At 36.9% G+C, this 26,083-nt stretch overlaps 1 protein-coding gene across 1 annotated transcript in view; it reads right to left on the bottom strand.

Moving 5' to 3' along the window:
- The window catches only part of nid2a (nidogen 2a (osteonidogen)), a 53,268-nt gene extending 27,947 nt beyond the window's left edge, over nt 1-25,321 (bottom strand). Inside the window, exons 1-8 of the mRNA XM_079833643.1 lie at nt 25,110-25,321; nt 24,098-24,406; nt 14,750-14,991; nt 13,699-14,165; nt 12,489-12,638; nt 9,997-10,242; nt 9,423-9,623; nt 8,276-8,503 (exon numbers count right to left, since the gene is read on the bottom strand). Of these exons, the coding sequence (XP_079689769.1) occupies nt 8,276-8,503; nt 9,423-9,623; nt 9,997-10,242; nt 12,489-12,638; nt 13,699-14,165; nt 14,750-14,991; nt 24,098-24,406; nt 25,110-25,313 (2,047 nt within the window). The 5' untranslated portion in view covers nt 25,314-25,321. The remainder of the gene's footprint in view (nt 1-8,275; nt 8,504-9,422; nt 9,624-9,996; nt 10,243-12,488; nt 12,639-13,698; nt 14,166-14,749; nt 14,992-24,097; nt 24,407-25,109) is intronic.
- Between the last annotated feature and the right edge of the window lie 762 nt (nt 25,322-26,083).

Genomic DNA, 26,083 nt, shown 5'->3' with positions numbered 1-26,083 from the left:
GTCGTCAAAGACACTCAATGTAAGATTATTTGACCTGAATTAAAGGGATAGTTCACCCAAAAATGAAAATTAGCCCATAATTTACTCACCCTCAAGTCATCATAGGTGTATATGACATTCTTCTTTCAGACGAATAAAATCGGAGTTATATTACAAAAGTCCAGGCTAATCCAAGCGTTTGTGTAAGAAAAATATCCATATTTAAAACTTTATCAAGTAAACTTTCGGCCGACCGCCTTCCGTGGAAAAGATGCGTACGTGACGTCATGACGAGCATACCTGGTCGCGTTAGTCTTTCGATCGGCAGGGGAACTTTCAACAATTTTTCCATAAATTGAACAGGGAAGGCGGTCAGCCGAAAGTTTACTTTATAAAGTTTTAAATATGGATATTTGTCTTACACAAACACATCGATTCGCTTCAGAAGGCCTTTATTAACACCCCAGAGCCGCGTGGAGCATGTTATTTGTTGGGCAGATGCACTTTTTATGGACTTCAAAAACAGAGCAACTATTAATCAAATTCTAATGCTTGGATTAGCCTGGACTTTTGTAATATAACTCCGATTTTATTCGTCTGAAAGAAGAATGTCATATACACCTATGATGACTTGAGGGTGAGTAAATTATGGGCTAATTTTCATTTTTGGGTGAACTATCCCTTTAAAAGGGTTATGCATAAAATGTAGTTATTTTGAATTTAATTCAAACTTAAATTACTGTTTATTATTTATTGATCAAATCTAGTAATTTAAAGGTAAATAAAATAAAAAATAAAAAATAATAAAAAAAAACTACAAAAAAATGCATTAAAAAATATTATCAAGATGAAATGAGCTTTCTGGACAAAACAAATGAAAGTATAATTTTAAGGCTTCGGGTCATTTTGGGTAAGGAGGTAAGGATTTGTTACAAAGTGCAAGGGAAGGTTTATTTTATCAGAATGATTATTAAATATAATATTGTTATCATCGCTGGTGTGAACGGGCCTCACTCTCACATCATTCCAAACTTTTATACTTTCTTCTTCACAACACAAAATAATATCTTTTGAAGCCCACTTGGGTCCAACAACAGCCCTTGACTTTCACTTTATGGACAAAAAAAAAACCACTGATACATTTCTCAAAATATTTTCTTTTGTGTTCCGCAGAATAAAGAAAGTCATACAAAAATATGAGTATTTTTGGGTGAACTATCCCTTTAAATTTACTGAAAAGTATGTTTAAAAGCATCTTTTTAAAAGAAAAAAGCACCAAACATGACTATGGCAAGGAAAAAAGTCCATGTGATGAATTATATATCATAAATCACACAAATTGAGATTTCTGAAAGGCATTTTCACTCCCATACCCCTTTTCCACCAAAGCAGAGCCAGAGCTAGATCGGAGCCAGAGCCTAGTTTCTAATCGGTTCTTTGTGTTTCCACACCCAAAGCCCTAGCTCCGAGCCAGGAAAAGTGGTTCTTAAGTAGCACCAAAACATTGCTGGGCTAGAACAGGGCTAGAAGTAAGAACCGATTACGTCAGGCGCTGGGGGCGGGGTCAACAAGATGAACACAAACTTGAGATCCGCCATTGTGAAATAGCAGCTAATGGAGCTAACAGCTACTGTTCGTTTGTAATCTCCGTCTATACAAATTACGGCGAACTGCATGAATGCGTTGGATTCGCTGTGTTTGCGTTGTGTTTTGATGCCGATGTAGGATCGTAAAGCCATGTGAATCAATAGTAACGCAACGTTTGCATTGTTGATGGAAGGCTTGTTCGCAGCGGTGCTGTGCAGAGACCGATCGCCGTATGATAACGAGTCCAGCGAGAGCACATGACTCCTTATGCTTTTGATTCACTCATGCGTTTTTATATCATATGTGGATCGGTCTGGCAAGCGCTGATGCGTCTCGAACAAGCCTGGTGTGTGTGTGTGTGTGTGTGTTTCCCGGCAGGGTTGCTAGGTTTTCACAACAAACCCGCCCAATTGCTACTCAAAACAAGCTCAAAACAAGCCCAATCGCGTTCCAGGGGGGATTCCCCAGTAAAAATCACATTTGGGGGTAAAATATGTGTTTTTTGGCATGGTTGCCTACTAAAATTCGCAATATGGGGCTAAATATCACATAATTGGGGTCGCTTCATCCCGTGGACATGAAAAAACAGCCCGCGGCAAAACCACGGACTTGGCAACATTGCCGCTGCCTCGCTAGCTTTGCTGAGAGAGATGAGACGTATACAGTGACGTAAGACCTGGCTCTGTTGTGGCTCTCAGCCCGTGGAAAAGCAAACGGTTCTTAGAAAGCTCCACAGTCGAACCAACTATGAACTGGGACTAGCTCTGGCTCTGAATTAGCTCTAGCACTGCCTTGGTGGAAAAGGGGTACCAGAACCCCACTGAGGAGCCCTATAGAGCTTTTTTTGTGCCAGCTTATAATATTGATTAATTAAACAGCTGTTTATTCAATATACCAGTAACTAATTCCTTGTGATGGGGAACACACAGACTGGAAATGTGACTCACAGATGCATGAGTCACTGCAGATGTCTTAAAACCTCCGGCCAAAGTAAGCATCCTGAGCATCCTTCTTTCTTAAAACAAACAAACAACTAAATAAGTAAATAAAAATAATTGATGGAACTTTACTATTACAGCCATCACATCCATGGGGAATGCTGGGGCGTAGCCACAGACCTTGAGAAATGAGGGTCTTTGTGATAAATGCGCATTCATATGTGTTAACATATGGAGAGGTGTGAACACTTTGTTTCCCGGCAAGCCAACACAATTTCAAATGGTCCGTATGTTCTTTAAATTTGACCTTGGGGGTCAAAGTACTTGACCTGGAAAACACAACACTTTTAAAAGGGTCTTAAAACACAGGGTGGTTCACACACCATTACTAAAACTACAAGAGACATTACCAAACCTCTTAGACCAAGACAACAGGACTTCATTGTGATCTTACCCATACGGCCTACCATGAGGGACCCATTGTTGGGACCCTTGGGCTACCCTCACCCCCACCCAACGAATACTCATCACGCATTAAAAACAGCTTGATTTCCTCACTCCAGGCCAGGGACCAATTTGGCCAATTATCAAAGGCAGACAGGAAGACTTTTGTTTGAAGTGAGAGAGAACGAGAAAGATGGTCCCTTTTAAAGTGACTCCACAGGGGAGGGGGAAAAGTGTCGAGAAACTACAGGACAAACGTTGCCAAAGTGGGTCAGGGGGGTTCTTTTTACTTTGTGCTAATTAATAGGACAGGGACAGACCAGTGGGGCGGAGCGCTGGTTAACACAAGACTTTGAGGAAAACGAAGGGGGTGGATGCACCAGGTGGGAAACTGTTGTCGCAAGTGGGAGAGAAACACTCCTCACATAGTTCACACAACAAAACTTATGTTAAGAGTGTTTGATGGGGGTTTCTGGAGGACTGTGCTTGTGCCAGAGAAAACACAATCCAATACACACGCTTAAAGCAACTGACAGACCTAAAACACTGTTTTTCACATCTAAACAAACCCAAAATTTGATTTACACATTTAGGGCAACACAACCAAAAGGTAAAGGATAAACCAATACCTATATGGTTCTACATTTGAAATGTTCAAGGTGAAATAATCTTAAGAAATTATTATAAAAGTGTATTTTAAATATTTTTATAGTGTTTCATTTAATTTAAGAGATATTTTATTAATGTATAAATTATTTGAAATTGAATTGCACCATGCTTAATTATAAATTTGATATATACAGAATCAGGCTCTTGCGGTTAAACAATTTATTTAACAATTCATAAAAAATAACCAAAACAATAAAACAATACTAACTAATAATTTTTATATATATATATATATATATATATATATATATATATATATATATATTTTTTTTAAGTATTTAGTATATATATATATATATATATATATATATATATATATATATATATATATATATATATATATATATATATATATATATATATATATATATATACTAAATAAAAATTTTAATTAAATAAAAAATAAAATTAAATATTAAAAATATTTTTTTATATATTATTTTTAAATATTAAAAATAAAAATTATAAAATGAATTTAATTAATTAATTAATTAGATAAAATAAAATAAAATAATCAAACAAACAAACAAACAAACAAATAAATAAAATAATAAAATAAATAAAATAAAATAAAATAAAATAATTAAAATAATTAAAATAAATAAAATAAAATAAATAAAATAAATAAAATATAAAATAAAATAAAATAAAATAAAATAAAATAAAATAAAATAAAATAAAATGCCATGGGTCATAAAAGGTCATGGGTTTGATTCCCAGAGAATGGATGAACTTATAAATTGTCCAACTTGAATGTAATGTAACTTTCTATAAAAGTGTCTACCAAATGCACAAATGTAAATAAGAGCTGTATTTGCATGACAAAAAAAAAACTTCTAGGGTGTTGCCAAGATGGCCACCCAGCGAACTGACTTGCCTTAAAGGCACCCTGAACAAATTCCACCACCCCAGGTTGTGGGAAAAAAATGACTGCTTTAAACATAATCAACCACATGAAACTCTTAACAGCTGGTCTGAAATGACTGGGAACTGAGATCCAGCCACATACCTCTTCATATTCACAGTCAGCAGGCCCATAATGACATGTAATACGGTCACATAAGCGTGTGAATCCACCTCAGTCTAATCTAACATGCTTTTAGTCAGATCTGATTATGTGTCAGCACCGGTCTAATTATTATACGTCAGTCGTGACGAACAAACTGGACAGACAGTGGCAGCTGTGTTTTCCAGAGTCCATGCATGTCTCTCTAGGGCACAGGGATTCCGGGGTGTCCTTCTGTTCCCACAACATCACTCTGCAACTATTCCTCAACCCGGCCCCCGTTAGAGATACTTTGTCTGAGTGAACACAATAATAACAGCAGTATGAAATTTATCACACTCACTGTTTAGGTTATACATCAACATCTGGAGGAGACTGTACTCCCCAAACAGTAAATCCTCTCACGGGGCATGATTTGGCTAAGAAAAAACCTTGTACCAACCACAGATGATTATTTATTTATCACATAAAATCCAGCAACTAGATCCTGTAATTTCAGCTTTCACACAGTGACAGCAATGATCAATTATGAAAACACAATTGTGTGACTTTCCAACTACGGACGGATTAATATTGAATTTCTGGACGATATATAATGGCTGATAAATGGACATTAAAATCCTATCCTATTTTTGTCTAAATAAAAAATAAAACACTAAAATCAAACATTTTAAATGCTTTGGGCATCACAACATTATAATTTACAGTATGAAAATAGATGGTCATTTTTGAGAACATTCCTCTAATGTTTTGATGATCCAACTCGAAAATAGCAGTCAAAATGATCAAAATACACATCCCTATCTCTGACGATATGCACTTGCATAAATAAGGCTTAGTTCATGTGTTTATCATCTAATGGTAAGAGAACATTGCAATGCAGTGGCGTTCTATCTTCACGTATAAACTTGCAAGCGAAAGGAAGGTCACATCAGGTTTTGCCGATTGAGCAACTCAAGGAAACTGGATCTTATTCGGCCCACCGACTAGATACAACACAGCTGGAGATATGCTCATCCCAACGCCACTTATCATCCTAAAGCCAGCATCTACAGTACCAGCCAGGAACCACAGGGCCATACAAAGCGCAATGTGGTGTGTCTTTGTCCCACTAAAACCTCTCTTGGGAACAACACAGCCTTACAAGGTCACAAATCGAGGAGTTAAAAGAGAAACGTTTGATTTATTACTTGAGGGAACTCGCTGGATAAAGGGATTTGTAACAAACTGAAGACGCAAAGCCCCACAAAAAGCTACAGGCTCACTTCACAGACATAGTTAATTTTAACTGCCGACCTCCTCTCTCTCCAGCCCCTGGGTCTGCTGTCTAATGCAGGGCCGTGGTAGAAAGCAGCAGGTGGTTCAGAGTGGTTATCTTAGACCTCCTATTTTGCATGATGGGAAGGCAGCTGAAAGCAAGCCAATGTAAGTCCTGTGTGAGAGCCAGACTTCTCATTGCCACATCAGTCAGCATGTTAATAAAGAAACTATGCCAAAAATGAGGGTCGGTTTAAATGAAGGATGAGGAGGAGGCCATATACAAGGAGACTCAATTTCTCTTAGATTAGGAAGGTTTTTCTACAGAAAATGAGAAGACGCTAAAACAATCAACGGATAGGCTTTGCACACTTGAAAATGTTAAGCCGGTGTTTTCCTAAACCCTAAAGTTTACATAAAGTTTATATAATCCTGGGTTATCTTGTTACATGTTTCATACAGACCCTGCGCTAAATAATCCTGGGCTGTTAGGTTTCAAAATGTGTGCATGTGTAAACTCTGGGTTAATGTTCTTATTTGCATATTAATGAGGTTAAAAAGGTTGAACGGATATTTTAATTACTGCTTGTCAAATGGTGAAAATGTAAATTTGCTTCTGAAACATTCAAAAAAAAAAAAAAAAAAAAAAATTCTGTGAGTCCACAAAGCATTAAGGTGTCTGGTTGTCTGCTGCTAAGCAATATACTTTTGGCTTTGCAATGTAGGGTTAAAATACACTATATTGCCAAAAGTATTGGGACACCCCTCCAAATCATTGAATTCAGTGTTCCAATCACTTTCATGGCCACAGGTGTATAAAATCAAGCACCTCGGCATGCAGACGCTTCTACAATCATTTGTGAAGGAATGGGTCGCTCTCTGGAGCTCAGTGAATTCAAGCGTGGTCCCGTGATATGTTGCCACCTGTGCAGTAAATCAGTTTGTGAAATTTCTTCACTAACAAATATTCCACAGTCAACTGTTAGTGGTATTATAACAAAGTGGAAGCAATTGGGAACAACAGCAACTCAGCCACGAAGTGGTAAGCCACATAAAATCACAGAGCGGGGTCAGCGCATGCTGAGGCGTACAGTGCACAGAAGTCGCCAACTTCCTGCAGAGTCAATACAGACCTCCAAACTTCATGTGGCCTTCAGATTAGCTCAAGAACAGTGTGTAGAGAGCTTCATGGAATGGGTTTCCACGGCCGAGCAGCTGCATCCCAGCCTTGCAAAGCACCGGATGCAGTGGTGTAAAGCACACCGCCATGGGACTCTAGATCAGTGGAGATGTGTTCTCTGGAGTGAGGAATCACGCTTCTCTATCTGGCAATCCGATGGACGAGTCTGGGTTTGGTGGATGCAGGAGAACTGTACTTGCCTGACTGCATTGTGCCAAGTGTAAAAGTTTGGCGGATGGGGGGGGGGTTGTTTTTCAGGGGTTGGGCTTGGCCTCTTAGTTCCAGTCAAAAGAAACTCTTAATGCTTCAGCATACTAAGACATTTTGGATAATTTCATGCTCCCAAAATTGTGGGAACAGTTTGGGGATGGCCCCTTCCTGTTCCAACATGACTGCGCACCAGTGCACAAAGCAAGGTCCATAAAGACATGGATGAGCGAGTTTGGTGTGGAGGAACTTGACTGAGTCCTGACCTAAACCCAATAGAACACCTTTGGTATGAATAAGAGCGGAGACTGCGAGCCAGGCCTTCTCGTCCAACATCAGTGCCTGACCTCACAAATGCGCTTCTAGAAGAATAGTCAAAAATTCACATAAACACGTTCCTAAACCTTGTGGAAAGCCTTCCCAGGAGAGTTGAAGCTGTTTTAGCTTTTTTTTGTTCAGATCCTGTCAAATTAAAAATTTATTTCCCTGTAAAAAAAAAAAAAAAAAAAACTTGCCATTTCCATGCATGTACAAGCTGGTTTATATTGTATAGTGCTGGTCTAGCAGATGGATCAGGATAGTGTCTGTTCACCAGCATAACTTTGTTGGTGAAGCTGGTTGCCCATGGACATCTTACTGCCGCTAGTAAGTCAAAATGAAATAGAAACTCACCCTATCTATGTGTGAACAACTAATCTGTGGATAAGTAATATTTAATCAAAATAACTGGACCTCCCAGTGCAAATAACAGACTTCTCTCTGGTGATGTATGCAGGACTCCAATCATTTAGACTGCTTAGCTCACATCCATCTGTTTCCTCTTTGAGTGTGACACCAACATCTCAAAATACAATCATCAACCTACATCTTTTCTATTTCAATAGTCGCTACTTTAGCAAACCTGGCTGAGACATCACACATTCGCATCGAAACCACAACATACAAGGGTGACCAGCAATGTTGGTGTTTTCAGGGTCTTCATACCCTGTAACACTGTTGGCAGCCTACCTCCGAGAGGGCCGATCTTGTTGGTGATGGCGTATCGAAGGATGCGCTCCTCTTTGACGTACATAACAAATATGCGCTCCATTCTCAGCTCCTGCGTCTCCAGTCTGCTGCGGTGCCCGTGGCTGCAGTCCCTGTAGGTGATGTTCTGTTTGACCTGGAGAGTGAGGGCCTCTTCTCCGTTTTCACCAGACACGACTCTAAACTCACGCACTGATGAGGAGGTAATCACTGAGAACGATAAAAAAAGACAAGAGTTTAGAGGAAAGCAATTCACAACAAACTCTGGCCTTCAATTCTAGACCCAAAATCCCACAGGATTTGATTGTTAAGCATCCTGATGTTCAGCAACATGAGAACTGCTTTTATTTAGGGTGCAAGATCAGACAGAGCTTCCTTTGAAAGGAAATGGAGGAGACAGGAGGAGATATATTTTAAGCTTACACCCCTCCCCCCCTTTATTTTTTAAAATACTGAATTAGTGACTCTTTTTTTTCTTTTCTTTTTTGAATTTTTTATATTCAAGTTGTTTAAAAGTTGTTGTTTTTTTATCATTCAAAAGGTTTGGGTCAGTTAACAAAAAATATTTAATTTGAATATTTTTTTGATCAAAAATACAGTAAAACTGTAATATTGTTAAATATTATTAAAACATAAAATAATGTTTTATTGTAATACATTTAAAAATGTAATTTGTTCCTGTGATGGCAAAGCTGTTCAGTGTCACATGATCTTTCAGAAATCATTCTAATATGCTGATTTTTTACTCAAGAAACATTTCTGATTATCAAGTTGAAAACAGTTGTGTTGCTTAGTAGACAAAATTAAGCAAAATTAAGAAAGAAATATTATAAATTTTTTTACTGTCACTTTTGACCAACTGAATGCATCCTTGGTGAATAAAAGTATTCATTTACTCAAAAAAAAATCTTACTGACTTTTGAATGGTAGTAAATATGTGAGTAATTTGATTAATTAATTGTTATATCGTCAAATCATTTGATCTATTTAAGTGTATTCTATTGACAGTCCTGGTAGATATTAAACAAAAAAAATTAAATCAGGAACAAATGCTCAGAAGTAGGATCAGGGTCGAGAAATGAAGATGGACAGATATATTTACCCCTTAATTACTCCCTTCAGAACTTACATGAAGGATAATACTGATAAGTGTCCTTAAATGGCTCCATCTGCACTGTGGCACCAGGAGGGATGAAGGGAACACTGCCTTGTAAATCAGTGTCCACATTGAGGTAGTTCTGTGTATCCAAACCCGTAGCTGTCTGGACGATGCTGAGACGCTGGTTACCGGGATAGAAGGTCACATCAGCATGGCGAGTGAATTCGGCACCTGCGAAATAGAAATGTTGGTTTTCAACATGACTGTTTTAAATGTTGTTAAAAAGCAGTGTTGTGGCTTGCTCATTTCACTGCAAACTAATATTAAGTCAAGAAATAAGATGGGGGTTGTGACCCTTATAATAGTGCTTGATGAACATTTAGTCTTTAAAAAATAAAATAAAAACAGGCTATTTCAACAAAGTGAAAACACATTTTTATACAACGGAGCACCTGACTTAAATTAGGGGAAGGGGTTGTTGTACAGGCCTTGAATATAGTGGGACTCTATTAGTGAGAACAAAACCGCTAAAATCTCACGGCAGGAGGCCCTATGTTTAACAAACATGCAACACCATAAAAGAGGTAGAAGATGACGGCCTCACCGGTGATACTGAAGCCATTAAGGCTGTTAGGCAGCTCCAGGGCAAAGAGCCAACCAAACAGACCTCCAATGGGGGCCACGGGCATGAGGGCCCAGCCCACCGGCTCCGGGACTTCACTGATGGCAGTGTAGGCTCGCCCATCGCCAACCACGATGTAGGCGTGCAGGTCGATGCTGTCCAGCTGCACTGCTGTGCTACCCACCAACACGGTCCCTCTGACCTTTCCATTCACACGATGAGGTGCACCTGAGGACAGGATTAAGACGAAATCATGAAAATGAAAATATTTTGCAAGTCTATGTGAATTGCTAATTAGTTGAGAACTAAATTTGAGAGTTTAAAATAAGGATTAAATAGGCAGAAATAAAATTGTTATGTCTTTATTCGTCTTTCTAAACGATGGATAGATTGCTGCAGAGATTGCCTTTTTTTAGGCCAATCAGGAAGTAATGGTGTGTTTAAGTCCTCCTTAGAAGAACGCATGTACGTTTTGAGAATTACGTGTTGAGTCGTAATTACAACGTCGGATGCATTCAAGTCACTTTGGTTGGAGGAAGATGGCGACGTACCTTTTCTACAAAAAATTATCTGCAAGATTTTTAAACTCTACTTCCACAAAAAGAAGAATAAAGAATGTGCATCAGTGTTTTTGCTTTTTTATGTTTTTGTTCAATTTATTAAAAAAATGTAATCTATATATATTTTCTCGTAATTGTACAATACTATCGAATTTTGTACATAAAATTATTTATTTCAACAAATTTACCAATAATACAGCCACTGCATCTGATGTTTTCTCACTGACAAGCCCCCAACTCGGAAAGTTCTGAGTTCTGAACTTCCCACTTAAAAATACAAATTTTCCGACATGACTTGAATGCACCATTACCATCACCCTGGTTCTCTCATCAAAAATCCAACAGGATTTTTCCATTGGCTTATGGATTATTGCAGAACTGTGAACACTGTGACTTATGCTGCCTTCACGTGCTATTAATTATCGTAAATACTAGTTTCCTAGTTAAAAAAATTGGAAATCGCACTCTCAAGTCAAAATTTGAATGGGACGAGCTTGTAATCACGACTTCAAGTTGGAAATAGGACATTTCCGATAGCACGTGAAGGAGGCATAAAAAGAAATGAGGGGAAAAAATCCAGAATGTACAAATTGTAAAGTTTTCGATTGAATCCTTTGCAAGAATCATTTTACACATAAAACTTTCGGTAACACTTTACTTAAAGCCTTTATGCATAATACGTTATGAAGGTATTCATAATGTATGTTATAATGCATAACATCTTTTCATTAATAATTTAAACCAAAGTTAAAGTATTATTATAACTGTGGTTTTGATTATTCATGAGACCATACAACGCATTATAAGATGCATTACAAGGCATAATTAATGCACTAAAAATACTTTTATAATGTATTATACTGTATATAAAGGCTTTAAGTAAAGTGTTACAGAACTTTCAAATATGCAGACCTGGAACAAATAGGTTTGAGACCAGTGGTGGAAAGCAAGATTTTGAGTGAATAATGATTTTTTTATTTATATTATATATTCACGAATTTGGCAGATGTTTTAATCTAAAGTGACTTGCAATGCACCAAAAACTGTTCCAAATGGGTTTAATATTAATTTAGAAGAACATTCATTTCTGGGTGAACTAGTCCTTTAATTTACAAAAACTTAAAACCTCAAGAGCTCCAATTCCTCCAGTTACTCAGCTGTTTCAGAGCGGTTTTGGAAGGGTTTTCCCTCTCCACCACCTCCCTCACCGGCCACACAAAGATCCTACTGTACACATGCATATCCAACAGCTGAGGAAGCTTTTCCACTGCATATTTTCTCTCAGAAAACAAATGTCTGTCATTCAGCACAAGCCAGACGTGCCGCTTTGAAACGGGGCTCGAGTTTTCTCTCACACATAGGCTTGTAGTGGATGTTCACAGGTAGATTACAGTCATTCAAGGCCAATGTGATGTCATTGTCTTGAAGAGATCCTGTTACTCAGGAGGGCCGCCGAATGATTCACTAGGGAATTCCTGTCAGGTTTTCCAAAAGATCAAGTGTTTCCGAAATAAAACCTCCCACAAATTTGGCATGGCAGCCACAACTATTAAGAAAGAGACTGTGGAATAAGTTGTTGGTTTTACCGCAGACACTTAACACAAGTGTTCACCAATTACAGACAATTAACGGCCACTCTGTACACAAGTGAAGCAGTTAGTAAAAGTTTAGGCTGGGAGACGTGGCTAGATTTGACAGAAAATACCTGCACAAAGAGTGTGCCAAATCAAAATGTTATCAACAAATTCCTTTGCATTACAAAAATAGATGTTTTTTTTCTGTGCTGGAAAGAGAAACACTGGTAATATGTCCCCAGAGGTGTAGTTTGAATGTTGTGCATACTTTCAGAACAAGGTCATGTTATGTGTGGCTTCTACAACGGCTCTTTTTACAACATTCCCGCACCAGCCTTACCGTTTGGCAGGCAGTGTCGGCCGTTGCCGTAGAATCCTGAGTTGCAGTGGCAGCAGAAGCCAGTGGAATAGTCGGTGCAGTGTGCGTTCTGACTGCAATGCTGCTGGAAGCGCTCGCATGTCTCTTTATGATCAGTTGAGTACTGGATCACTGCAGCAGAGAGACAGAAAGATAGAAAAACTGCTCGTAAAAGGCTAGTAAAGTCAAACTTATCCAAGTAAAATTCTTACACAATCGTAAATTCTCTCTGTATTGTTTAGATAGCTAATTGTAGTAGAACGTCCAAATCACAATATTTGAATCAAAGTAAAAAATACTGACCTATATATTGATATACAAACATTTAGATTTGAGTGAAAAAGGAAATACATTTTGTGTAATAGTGTAAGTTATATAGTGTTGATCAAGTATAATTGAATTTGCTGAGACAAATTATACAATTTGGCCACACTTTCGCTAAACTCCGCCTCCAATGGTTACTGTTGCTAACTCAGACAAGCTTTACAGAGCTTGCATCTAATAGGAATGAATGGAAATTTCATAATTCATTAAAATGTGCTCGTAAGTTATAAAACAAAATTGGTTTAATATTATTCTGCATTATATGTATGATTTTTCTGGATATACAGTATTACTGGATAACTGCTATTTAACAGTGTTATTTTAGTATAATTTATATTTTTTATATAGTAATGTTTTGAATTAGATTATATATTTTATTTATATTTTAATATTTATTTATTTTTTAAGCAGTTTTTTAAGTGGTTATGTTATTTTTTATTCATTTTAATTGTTTAGTTTTTTTTTTCTTTTAGCTTCAATTTTAGCTTCTAATTTTAGTACTTCAGATTAAACTTTTTTATTTTATTTTTATTTTATTATTTCATTTAATTTTAGTCACGGTATTTGCCAAAGCAAGTTTTTCATCTAATACTTGTATTTTGCTTTATTTTAGCTTTATTTCAATTACACAAGTGAATTTTTTAATAGTTTTGGTTAACAACAACAAAACTGATAGCTAAACACATAAACTCTCCATATACATACATTAGAAAAGAGCAAAAGCTTGTCTGAGATGGCGGATGACATCAGGTGCTAAAGTAGGATTGGTCAGTAACATTTTTAGGGCGGGGCTTAGCGAAGGTTTAATTAGCCACGGGTAAATCTGTATATATCAGTATTGGTTATGGATCACAATCATTAAACTCACCTCCAGAGTCAAAGTTCACTTTCTCCTCAACACTGAACACTTGGCCACCAGAGGGGTTCGGGTACACCTGCAGAATTGCGTGCTTCGGTAATGGCCGCTGAGGCTGAGGCTGGGTCACATCTTCTGGTGGGAGATTACGGGGATCAGGATGAGGGTATTCGCCTGGACCAGACACTGAGGGCTGAAGTGGAGATTGACCAAGAGGAGTCTCCTGTTTGAGACGCTCCAGTAGGGAGGAGTCCTGCTCTGGCTCAAGAAACTCTGTTGTAGTGGGATCCTGGAAGTCTGGATCGATGGGGTACTCCTCCTCATCTGTTTCTGTGTAGTCTTCTTCAGGAAACTCAGCATCCAGGACTGGGAGAGCTTCGGTTAAAACAGTCTCATGCTGTGCAGGAACCACATTCTGGAAGGAATATCCGTTTCCAACATGGAAAAGCCAAACTCCAGGCTCGCCTATGTTTCCCTTTCTGAGGAGAGATATAATATTAAATTATAATATTATCATTTTAATCATGGCAATCATCGGATTAAAATGAATCAGACTAAGAAAATAAATTCAAATGAATACTTTTATTTGATTAAATTAATCAAATATAATACAATTATATTCATAAATGTATCTGAAATAATAATTTAATATTTGTTCTGCTTTACCTGTTTTATAAATTGGGGAAATATACACTGTTCAAAAGTTTGAGGTCAGTATGTTTTTTTTTATATATATATTATGCATGAAATTTATTAAAAAATACTAAAATATTAAGCAGCACAACTGTTTTCAACACTGACAATAATAATGAATATTGACTGGAGTAATAGTAGCTGAAAATTCAGCTTTTTAAACATTAAAATAGAAGATGTTTAATAATATTTTACGGTGATATCGTTTTTACTGTGTTTTTGAATACATAAATGCAGGTGAGTACATGAGATTTCTTAAAAAAATAAAAAATAAAAAACAATAAACATTACCAACCCAAAACTTATGAATAGTGTATAAATAAATGTTTTCTGAATAAGCAATTTTATTTTCAGATGGTCTGACGCTTACTGGTAAAGGTTCTTGACGGACTGCTCGTTGCTGGTGACGCTGTAGTAAGGCCCCTCTGTCCGAGAAAAGAAGAAGTAGGACAGCTCTCCTCTGGTAAAGCCCACACGAGCTGGAAGCTCAATTTCGACATTGTAAGATTCTTTGGGCCTTGTCCCAAAAAACTGCAGGCCATCCTCAGGGTATAGAAAAAGCGCATACGTATCTTTCTCATTGTACGCAAGCACCACTTGGAACGTGTTTACCTAAAAGAAAGAAGAGAAGGCCATTACTCAGGGCTCCAGAACTCTCTGCAGCACTTTAGAAGGTAATAAAAAGACTTTCAAAACATATATCACCCGTAAATATTCCATTATATACTGTAAATCTATCTAAAATATTTAACTTAAGAACTTTTTTTCCCTTACTTTGGACTAAGTGATCTCAAAGAGATTTGTTTTCTGTGTACATCAACTGGTTCTGGAAATCTCAACCACATAGAACTTCAGCCGAAACCCAAATATGGTGTTTCTAACAGCTTCACAGATTTTACAAGCCAAGTGACCTATCAAATGTGCCCCCTACAAGGATTTCCCCACATCAGTAGTTTTGGCCCTGTTTACACCTGGTATTAAGATGTGTTTTGGTCGATCAGATCACAAGTAGATGAGGGAGACATCCCCGTTTACACCTGGTGTTTTAATCCATCTCTTTTGTCCACTTTCAACCAGTTCTGTCCTGATTTCTTCAAGGAGAAGGTCTATGGGCAGGTAAATGTATGTTTTTTTTTTCAGATCTTTCGATCTAATGGACAAAATAAGTGTGTGCAATTTACATATGAATGCGAAAAACATATGGAGAGCAGCAGCAAGACTGTGGCGAACGCTGTGAGTGTGTAGTGTATTAGAAATCAGGAATGGTGAGAGAACATTGTGCTTGGTACGCTTTTCGTCTTCAAACCAAACTTGGGTCTTCAGCCGTCAAAGTTTAAATCCTGTCTGGCTAGCGTGCTTTCCAGTAGGCGGAGTCTTTTACAGATGCTCAAAGAGGTAGTCGAAAATGCATTTGACCGGATTGCTTTCGTAGTGTAAACACTCATGTGGTCGAATGCGTTTTCAACTACCTCTGGAAGTGGTCGAAAGTAGACAAGCTCAAAGCGGTTAAGACCCCGTTTACACCGGTATTTAGTGTCATCCACTTGTGTGATCTAATCGAAAAAAAGGCATCTTAATACCAGGTGTAAACAGGGCCTTTGTTGTTTTTCACACCTAGTTTTACTGCACTTAAAAGACCACTAAAAAAGTTTTGAGAGTCTAGTGTGACTCTTGGGCCCTGTTTACACCTGGTCTTAAAGGGATAGTTCACCCAAAAATTAAAATTAGCCCATAATTTACTCACCCTCAAGTCATTCAGGTGTATGTGACATTCTTTTTTCAGACGAATAAAATCGGAGTTATATTACAAAAGCCCAGGCTAATCCAAGCATTAGAATTTGATTAATAGTTGCTCTGTTTTTGAAGTCCATAAAAAGTGCATCTGCCCATCAAATAACATGCTCCACGCGGCTCTGGGGTGTTAATAAAGGCCTTCTGAAGCGAATCGATGTGTTTGTGTAAGAAAAATATCCATATTTAAAACTTTATAAAGTACTTTATTGGAAAAATTGTTGAAAGTTCCCCTGCCGATCGAAAGACTAACGCGACCAGGTACGCTCGTCATGACGTCACGTACGCATCTTGAGTTTCACTTTCAACATTCAACACTTTTCCACGGAAGGCGGTCGGCCGAAAGTTTACTTGATAAAGTTTTAAATATGGATATTTTTCTTACACAAACGCGTCGATTCGCTTCAGAAGGCCTTTATTAACACCCCAGAGCCGTGTGGAGCACGTTATTTGACGGACAGATGCACTTTTTATGGACTTCAAAAACAGAGCCACAATAAATCCAATTCTAATGCTTGGATTAGCCTGGACTTTTGTAATATAACTCCGATTGTATTCGTCTGAAAGAAGCATGTCATATACACCTATGATGACTTGAGGGTGAGTAAACTATGGGCTAATTTTCATTTTTGGGTGAACTATCCCTTTAAGATGCGTTTTAGTCGATCCGATCACAACAAGTAGACGAGAGAGACACATACCCGTTTACACCTGGTGTTTAATCTGTCCACTTTTAACCACTTCTGTCCTGATTTCTTCAAGTGGAGGGTCTATGGGCGGGTAAATGTATGTGGGTTTTTTTCAGATCTTTCGATCTAATGGATGAAATAAGCTCACTCAATTTACATATGAACATGACTGGAGATGAAGTGAAAAACACAAGGATAGCAAGACCACGGCGAACGCTGTGAATGTGTATTAGAAATCAGGAATGGTGAGAGAACATTGTGCTCAGTACATTGTTTGTCTTCAAACCAAACTGTTCATCTTCAGCTGACAAAGTTTAAATCCCGTCTGGCTTGCCCGCTTCCCATAATGTTTACGCGTTAGGTCAGTAAGCGGAGAGTAGGTGGTCTTTTGTGGCTTTTCGAACACATTTCAGCAGATGAGCATTTGCCAATGCGTTTTCGACTACCTCTGGAAGTGGTTAAAAGTGGACAAAACGTTTTAGAACCTGTTTACACCTGTATTTAGTGTCGTCCACTTGTGTTCCAATCGACCAAAATGCATCTTAATACCAGGATTAAACAGGGCCTTGGCCATGTCAGCTGTGGCAGATATGATGAAGAGGATCAGAGGATATTAGCCAGTGCTATTTTAGTATTATTTATTGTATTTATTCATATTTTTAATTAGCTTTAAAACAATTATACATTATTAGTTTTCATTTTAATTTTAGATTTTTAAGTTTTGGTCATTTTGTTGTGTTCTTTTATCATTTTTTATTAGTTTTAGTTTTTAAACATATTTGTATTATTTAGATTTAATTTTAGTTTTAGTCATTTTAGTACTTCAACTTATACTTATTTTATTTCAGTTAGTTGCCAAGGCAACATTTACATTTTTTCATCTATTTTTTGATTTTATTTCATTCAAGCTTTAGTTCAATTAACTATTTTTAATAGTTTCAGTTTTAATAGTTTAAGTTCAGTTCACTGCTCAACTAGCCTCACAATTGTGACTGCACCATTTACATGTACAATCAACATCAAAGGCTGTTTGCAATCCATTTTACATTCATAATGCAAGATAATTCCAAATGAACCTTGATATACAAATAACCTCGGTGCAGTTTCTGCAGTTAGATTACATTTTCATAAATTATTGTGTCAGTGAGCACATTTTTACAACTGAATGAAGAAAAGATTAGCTGTTCCCAATAAGGTAAGGAATGTGTATTATCAAAATAAATATAAGTAAGCTTTTCTAGCAAGACACCCTAATGATGTTTCAACCCAGATATTAAGATGCCCTTCCCCCTTTCCAGTCTCTCACGTACACACACACACACACACACAAACACAGTAGAGCCCGACCGATAAAGGATTTTTAAGGCCGATACCGATACAAATATTTGGTCACTTAAAAATCCGATATTCCGATATATCAGCCGATATATATTTAAAAAATAAAAAAAAAAAATAACAGAAACGCGTAAAAAAACACAAACAGATTTCCCTTATACATCAGTTATTTGTAGTTATTCATGATCCCTCAGCCTCTCTAAAATATGATAATGCAGTTTAAAAATAAACTTGTTTGTTTTATTGTTACAACAGAACAGAGGAACATAAAATATATTAAAGTTCTGATAAATAAAATGTATAAAAATACAAACTTAAGATATGAAACTTAAAGTCGTTTGGACGAAAACACAATAGGCTAACAAAAACAAAAAATCAAAGTTACCAGTATTAATAGATGTGGTAAGCTTTATAAATATAACTTTTAGCAAGACTGGAAAAAAAATATTCAGTTAAGTTCTAGAAGTTCTGATAAATAACAACAACAGCAAAACATAAACTATATACAGTATAAAAATGAGCCACCTTATAATTACAATGTCAACTTGCTTATCTCTTTACATGCACTTTTAATTCTATCCATCAAGCTACCACAAACCATTTTCAATCATCATTTGCTGCCTGCCTTCTAAAATCTACTAACGTTACTGATGATGACTCGTGTAATCCATTATTTGACTCGTTAATGCTGCGTCTGAACGAAGTCGCGCACTTTCGTTCACTCTTCACGAGCCTAACTTATGATTTACAATGCAGAGACTGGAACTACAAATATACTAGTTATAAATACAGTAATCATTACTTTATTTAGGCAGAATAAGTTTGTTGTGATTTCCAAGGCGCATTAATGTTAGCGGTCTCCCACTGATAGCCATGGCATTAGCTAGCTTTGTGGTTAGCGTCTATGATAAGTTATAATTTAGAAATATGTATACTTTTTCAAAATAACGGGCAGGGGAGAGATGATATGTCTCATGCTGTCAAACTGTCAGACTATTAAAGAAATACATTTTATTCAGTCACATTGTCCGAGGTAAAATAAGTCAGTCAACTGTAACCTAGCGTAATTACCAGCTCTCTTGGCTTACATGTAACAGCAAAACTGGACTTGGCAGTTACAAATTGTGTCATGTTATTTGAGTTAAGAGAACTGATGGGGATGTTCTTTTAACTGTTATTCAATTCAAGCAATGTATGTCTCGTTGCCAACTTACATGCATTTCGCGGATGATCTGTGTTGTGAATGCAACGCTCAGAGCGCTGAAGCTCAGCATGACTCTGCTGGATCAGCTGGTGGTGTTGCCAGCCGGCACGTTGTAAGCGCCCTCTGGTGGACAAACTATGAAACGCCAACACTCAATGTGTTTGAGAGGCGTTTCGTCCGGTTTTTTTATTTTTAAAAAAATATTCATTTATCGGCCATCATAAATGCCGATACCGATAGTTTGGAAAAAGCCTAATATCGGCCGATAATATCGGCCCGCCGATATATCGGTCGGGCTCTAAAACACAGAGAGGTTGTGTGTGAAATTCCTCTCCTCTGTTTAGTAATCCAAGCTGTCCCCGAGTGGAACTATCACCTCCACAAAACAACCCCCCAATTCCAGAGAGACAATGCTGCATCTGGCTTTCAGAGAGCCTCGGGCTGCCTCATTCCCCAGCATGCATCCCTCCTCGATCCCCTCACCCAACCCTGCAGCCTTCAGCTTCAAACTCCTAATTGCAGGACCACACTGCCTCTAAGCAGTGCAGAAACACACCCATAAACAAGATCGTTTAAAGATGTTATGGTACGAAAAAGAAATTCGACCACCACAATGTAGGGGTCTATGAGCTTGAGATGGTACGGCGGCAATATTATCGATAATACTACAGTAATCATCATCACCATAGTAACATCAAAACTATTACCGTATTTTTTCTTTATGTATTTTTATTCATTACTTATTTTAAGGATACTTTTTCTTGTTATTTGATATTGTTATATTGTATAATGTATGACTTTTTCTTGTCATTACTTATTTTGGAGTATCACCTCCATAAGCCCGTCCTTCTTCCATCCACAGGACGTCTGCAGTGGCAGACATCTGGAGGGGCACAAGACTAGATAAAGTGGTTCAAAGCCCAAAGGAAAACAAGATATCATCCAGAGATTTCCACCATTTAGCCCCCCTGAGCTTCTGCAAACTGCAGAGAGACAGAGCGGAAACGTAGTAAATCAACTCAAGGATGTGCTTTCTTCAAACAAGCCCTATGACCTACAGCTATTCTATTGCAATCAAGTAAACTTTAGTAAGCAAACATTGCTTAAGATAGTAAACAGTTCTACAAGCATGCAACCTTTTAGTTGTGAAAGATGACTGCATTTTGACTTTTTTTTTCACACAGTATCCCTGCAGTGGGAGTAGAGCTGCACCAGTCTGGATAAATTGAGAATCACAATTTTTATTTTTTACAATATCAAAACAGTCACACTTAAATTCTAATTATAATATACAGAATTTATAGAGTCCAAAAAATATTTTAAAAATGTACAAAAAAATACAGATAAAGATTCTCACAAGATTCTGAATAGACACCTAAATAAAATGACATGGAATTTACTAGAGGTTCTAACAAAATGTTAATTGTTTCAGTCTATTTTAGGGCTGTGCGATATTGAAGAAAAATGCGATATACTTGCTAAATAATGCGATATTCGTGTGTAAGTGTTTAAGTGTGTAAAATCTATTTAAATTATATTAAAACAATTAGAATGATATAATTTGTGTGTTGTTTCACATTCTTTCTGGGAAAAGAAAGCATTGGTTCTGGGAAAAGAAAGCATTGACAGTTCGAGTGTGTAACAAGACATGAAAAAAAGCGCACATTTCGGTGTGTGTGTGTGTCAGATAGCACGAGACTGCAAGGAGTTGTTTTTTGCAAGTTATTGTGTTTAATAACTCTAACGTCAAGCAAGTCACATAAGTAACAGCCGTGTGCCCAGTCTATTCTCTGCTATATGCGTCAACCTAAAACATACACTTTTCACAATGTTGAAGTAGCCTATTAAAATCATTCAGATATTGCGTGCCCTTGCGATATGCATATTGCGATATGTACATTTGCGATATTTCGATAATTTCGATATATTGCGCAGCCCTAGTCTATTTAAAAAAATATTTAGTCCTGGTTTCACAGACAGGGCTTAGATTAAGCCAGGATTAGGCCTTAGTTCAGACATTTAAAGGGACCGTTCGCCCGAACATGAAAGTTTTGTTATCGTTTACTCACCCTCAAGTTGTTCCAAACCTGTGTGAGTTTCTTTATTCTGTTGAACACAAATGAAGAATGTTGATAACCAGACAGTTGATGCACCCATTGACTTCCAAAAAAATAAAAATACTATATGGAAGTCAATGGGTACATCAACTGTTTGGTAACCAACATTCTTTAAAATATCTTATTTTGTGTTCAGCAGAAGAAAGAAACACATACAGGTTTGGAACAACTTGAGGGCGAGCAAGCAATGACAGAATTTTCATTTTTGGGGATAACTGTTCCTTTAAGTAGCTTTTTACAAACATTACTGGTGTGCATCTTGAGACAAAACAATGGCACTGCCACTGACATATTTTAAGATATGCTAGTGCAAGTTGCTTTCAGTTTAGTGCATTTTAGTCTGGGACTAGATTTAAGCCTTGTCTATGAAACTGGGGGTTAAAGAATAATTTTTTTTATTTTTTTTATCAGTTTGTATGAATGATTCAATGACTCACTCCTAAAAGGTGTGTTCGACTGTGCAGACCGATTGGTGTATGGCTCCGTATACTTCCGAATCACTCTACGCTGTACTTTGATGTTGTACACCAATCGGTCTGTCGATTTCTACAGACTTCACTTGTTTCATTGATGGCTGAATCAGTGTCTTTGAACATGTCTCTTGAATAATTGATTCAATGACCAGTACAGTTTTAACAGTCACTTACTGGTGTAACTATCTTTATTTGAAGCGTCAAGCTACTTTCAAGAGGTGATTTACTCTATTTTGATCGCTACCGTATATCAGTATTTATTTCTGAACCATAAACTTTTATCTCAGTACTTCTGTGAGGATTTTAACTATTGTCACACAGAAATATTGATACTGAGTGATTGAAAAGACTGTTTGTGAAGCGCATGACAACTGCTCTCTCTGGGTCAGCGCCAACACAGATCTGAATGTTCGCTGTGATCGTACTTATCAAAGGTTTAATAGACATAGACGAATCTCAGTCATTTAGGAATAAGATTGTGTGGGTGTTTGAAAACAAATCACAATCTTTTAACGATAAATTGTGCAGCTCTAAGTGGGAGGTTGATAGTATTAGTTGATAGTAGTTTGATTGGACGCAGTGCATTTCATGTAAAAAAAATTGTAAATGTTGAATAGCCTACTTCGTGTTTTAATCCTAAATATGCTTAGCCTCGTTTTATTTTGCATTTAGCATTGTTCTTTCTCTGGTGACCAGAACCCAGTGGAACTCCTGTCCTGATGATGTTTACTCTGAGGATACAAACATGAACATGAACTTGTACAACCTCAACCAGAGAAGAAATGCTGCTTCCGGAACCAATGAATAACAAATGATAATATTTTATGAGCAGTGCAGCTGTTTCTGCTCAGCAGTCTGGACAAGAGAGCCAAACATACACCCGTTTATTAATGCCCATTAGAGTACACCAAAAACACTCAGAATTCAGTTCCATTTCAGCTCTGAAATCACTCCACTTACACATCAGAAGATCCACCTTGATTGTTACATTGCTGAATAGATCTAATAAACCACGGCTGCATTTATTTGTAATATTGTGAAATGTTTTTGCAATTTAAAAAAATATTTAATTGAAATGTATGTAATGTATAAAATAAATGTATAAAATGTCATTTATTCCTTGCATTTTCAGCATCATTACTCAAGTCTTTAGTGTCACATGATCCTTCAGAAATCATTCTAATATGCTGATTTGCTGCTCAAGAAAAGCAGTAAAAACCGTGAATTTGTCAAGATTCTTTGATGAAAGAACAGCATTTTTTTTACATAGAAATCTTTTATAACTTTATAAATATTTTTGCTGTCACTTTTGATCAATTTAACGTGTCCTTGCTGAATACAAGTTTTTTTTTTTACATTTAAACGGTAGTGTACACTTGATGATTTACTTGAAATGGATCACTGATCTGTTCTGATGGACATTTGGGATAATCAATGCTAAATGCAAATAATAAATACAACTTACCATTTTGTGTATGGTTGGCAAACTTGGCATTGCAAAAAAAAAAGGCTAACTAATTAAAATATGTTTTTATTTATATTATATTAATAAATATAATACAGTTTTTATGTTACAATATTTTACTAAATTAATAGATTATTATATTTATACATTTCCATGTGTGATTTTAACTGCATTTGCTTGCTTTTGTACAATAAACTATTCTTATACTATGCTTGATGTCCAATGTAAAATTTGACCCCTAGAAGCAAAGCCAGTTGGGAACCACTGCAAACTTGATTGGATTCGATAAGCCCATCAGACCCCTGGGAAACACTGTGGCTTTGATAATCTAAATCCTTCTAAGTCATTACTCAGCATTTCTGTGTTATGTGAGGTGTTGATAAAACCTAATCACTGTGGTGACAGGGACAATTAGGAGCAATTCTATCCCACCAATTGTTCCTTTGAATTGCAGGTAAAATTAAAGGCTGAAAGGCCCTGGGATAGATTAGCGGGTTCTGGGAGACGCTTTTGTATGTGCAGCCACCCTCTAGGCCTGAGATTAGGACACGCCACAGATGACCAGCTTTGATAACCTCTGCCTAAAAGGAGCTCAACCAGACCTTCACGGTCGCATTTAGTACCACTTTAAGCAGTCGTCTTACCCGATTGGATGGGCTAGAGCTGCGGGTGACCTCCTCATAAGCTGACACGTTCTCCCAGGTGGCGATAAAGGCAAAGGTAGGGGTGAACGTGGCATCTGGAAAGCCTCTCTTGACATCCGCTTCCACCCGCTTCAGCACGGTAGGAGACTCCGTCTGCCGGTAGAAGATGGATCCTTTTCCTTTTCCTTTGCTGGTGTCAATGTCAGCCAGGAAGGGGGCGATGACAGGGAAGTCGGTGGGAAAGCCGTCATCCACATACTGCTTCTCCATGGGAAGATCCTGAGTTGAGATGATTCCATTGGTGGCCACCTGAAATGAGACATTTAAAGACACAAAACTAAATGAGAACTGTCCATAATGATCTTATCATGGGGTCATATTCTTCATTTAAATCAGAGTTATAACATACAGTGATATGGTCGTTTTTGACCACTTTGGATTTAAATACAAAAATTGTGAAAGAAAACTTTGAAATGTTAAACTGTTAAATTAAAGAAAACTTTGGTTGCACTTTATTTTCAGGTGATGTTGTTACATTGTTATCACTCAAGTACTGATTAATATTAATTATTAACTTACTTATAGAGTTACGGTTTGGTTTAGGGTTAGTTACTTGTAATTATGCATAATTTACTGTTATTACTATATATAGTAAGTACACATGTAGCAATGTGTAACTGTCACCTTAAAATAGTGTTACCAAAACTTTTAAAAACATTGAAATTCTGAAACCTATTAAAATATATATTAGAAATAATAAAACTGAGAAGAAATGGCAAACATTATTGTGATTTGTACCTATAGAAATGTAAAAAATAATACAACATGATGAAAACATTTTTACTGTCTTATTTAGAGGGACGTGCTCATCTCAAAATAACAACAAATCTTTTTCATATTAAAAGGATACACATTTTTGGAAATCCCTTAATTTCCAGAGAAAGCCTGTTACAGTACAACATACACTAATTATTTGCAAAACAACACATTATCAGACGCTTCATGTACTCACATATAACTTAGTGAAGGACGCCTCATAGAAGTACATGGGTTTGGTTAGCGTGATCACTTTGGAAGTCTCATCGTCCCCCTCCTGCAGAGTTACATCGCCGTATAACATCCCATATGGATAGATGTCATGTCTGTGAATGGCTGTGACATGGTGAACTGTCCATAAAAGTTGTAAAAAGAGCACCGCTATTTTGTCCCACGTCATCTTAATGAACAGCTAGCACACTCAGTATGAATGAGTTTGAGTGCGCGGTGATGTTGGGCATGAAGGTGGGAAGTTTGCGATCCAGGCACTGAACTGGACGGGAGGGACTGTGGGAGGTCACGCGGACGTTGATTGGCTAACGGGTGACACTCGGGACACCGTCTGCATTTCATTACATTTAGCCTACAAGAGATTTACAAGAGACTTTGGAAAAAAGAGGCGAAATGTATTAATTTAACAGCGAAATTTATTAGAAATTATTTTTTAGATGGATGTCATAGGCTATATATATATGCAAAACATACAATTAATTAATAAAATATATTCAACTTTTATCATATTAACTATATTAATAATAACTCTCTCTATATTGTAATGTATTATATATTTTATAGTGCAATTATAGTGTATTTTATTCTGCTTTTTCATAATCACTCGGGTTTTTTCCTGTTTTACCTGACGGTTTAATGATAATTGCATTAAGACTGCTTTAATCCAATTATTAATCCAATTATTCAATCTAAAAGAGTCTTTAATCAACATAAGGAGTGTAAATATAAATAACAAATGGATGTGTGTCATTAATCACTGCTGAGGCTCCTTAAAGACGTTCTGTTACAATCGTGTTTGGATTTGCATTTTGATTGCACAATCCATACTTTCTTTTCATTTGTTTATATCACGCATATAGTGTAAATTATTCATTATGTGTGACAAAAGTGCTGCATTTGTATTTCATATTTTCTTGTTTGCTTTTTTCTTGAGAACTG

Source organism: Gobio gobio (genome assembly GCF_949357685.1).
Source record: "Gobio gobio genome assembly, chromosome: 13".
NCBI classification, from domain to species: domain Eukaryota; kingdom Metazoa; phylum Chordata; class Actinopteri; order Cypriniformes; family Gobionidae; genus Gobio; species Gobio gobio.
The sequence above is the reverse complement of the archived record's forward strand: the minus strand, read 5'-3'. Positions and strand labels throughout refer to the sequence as shown.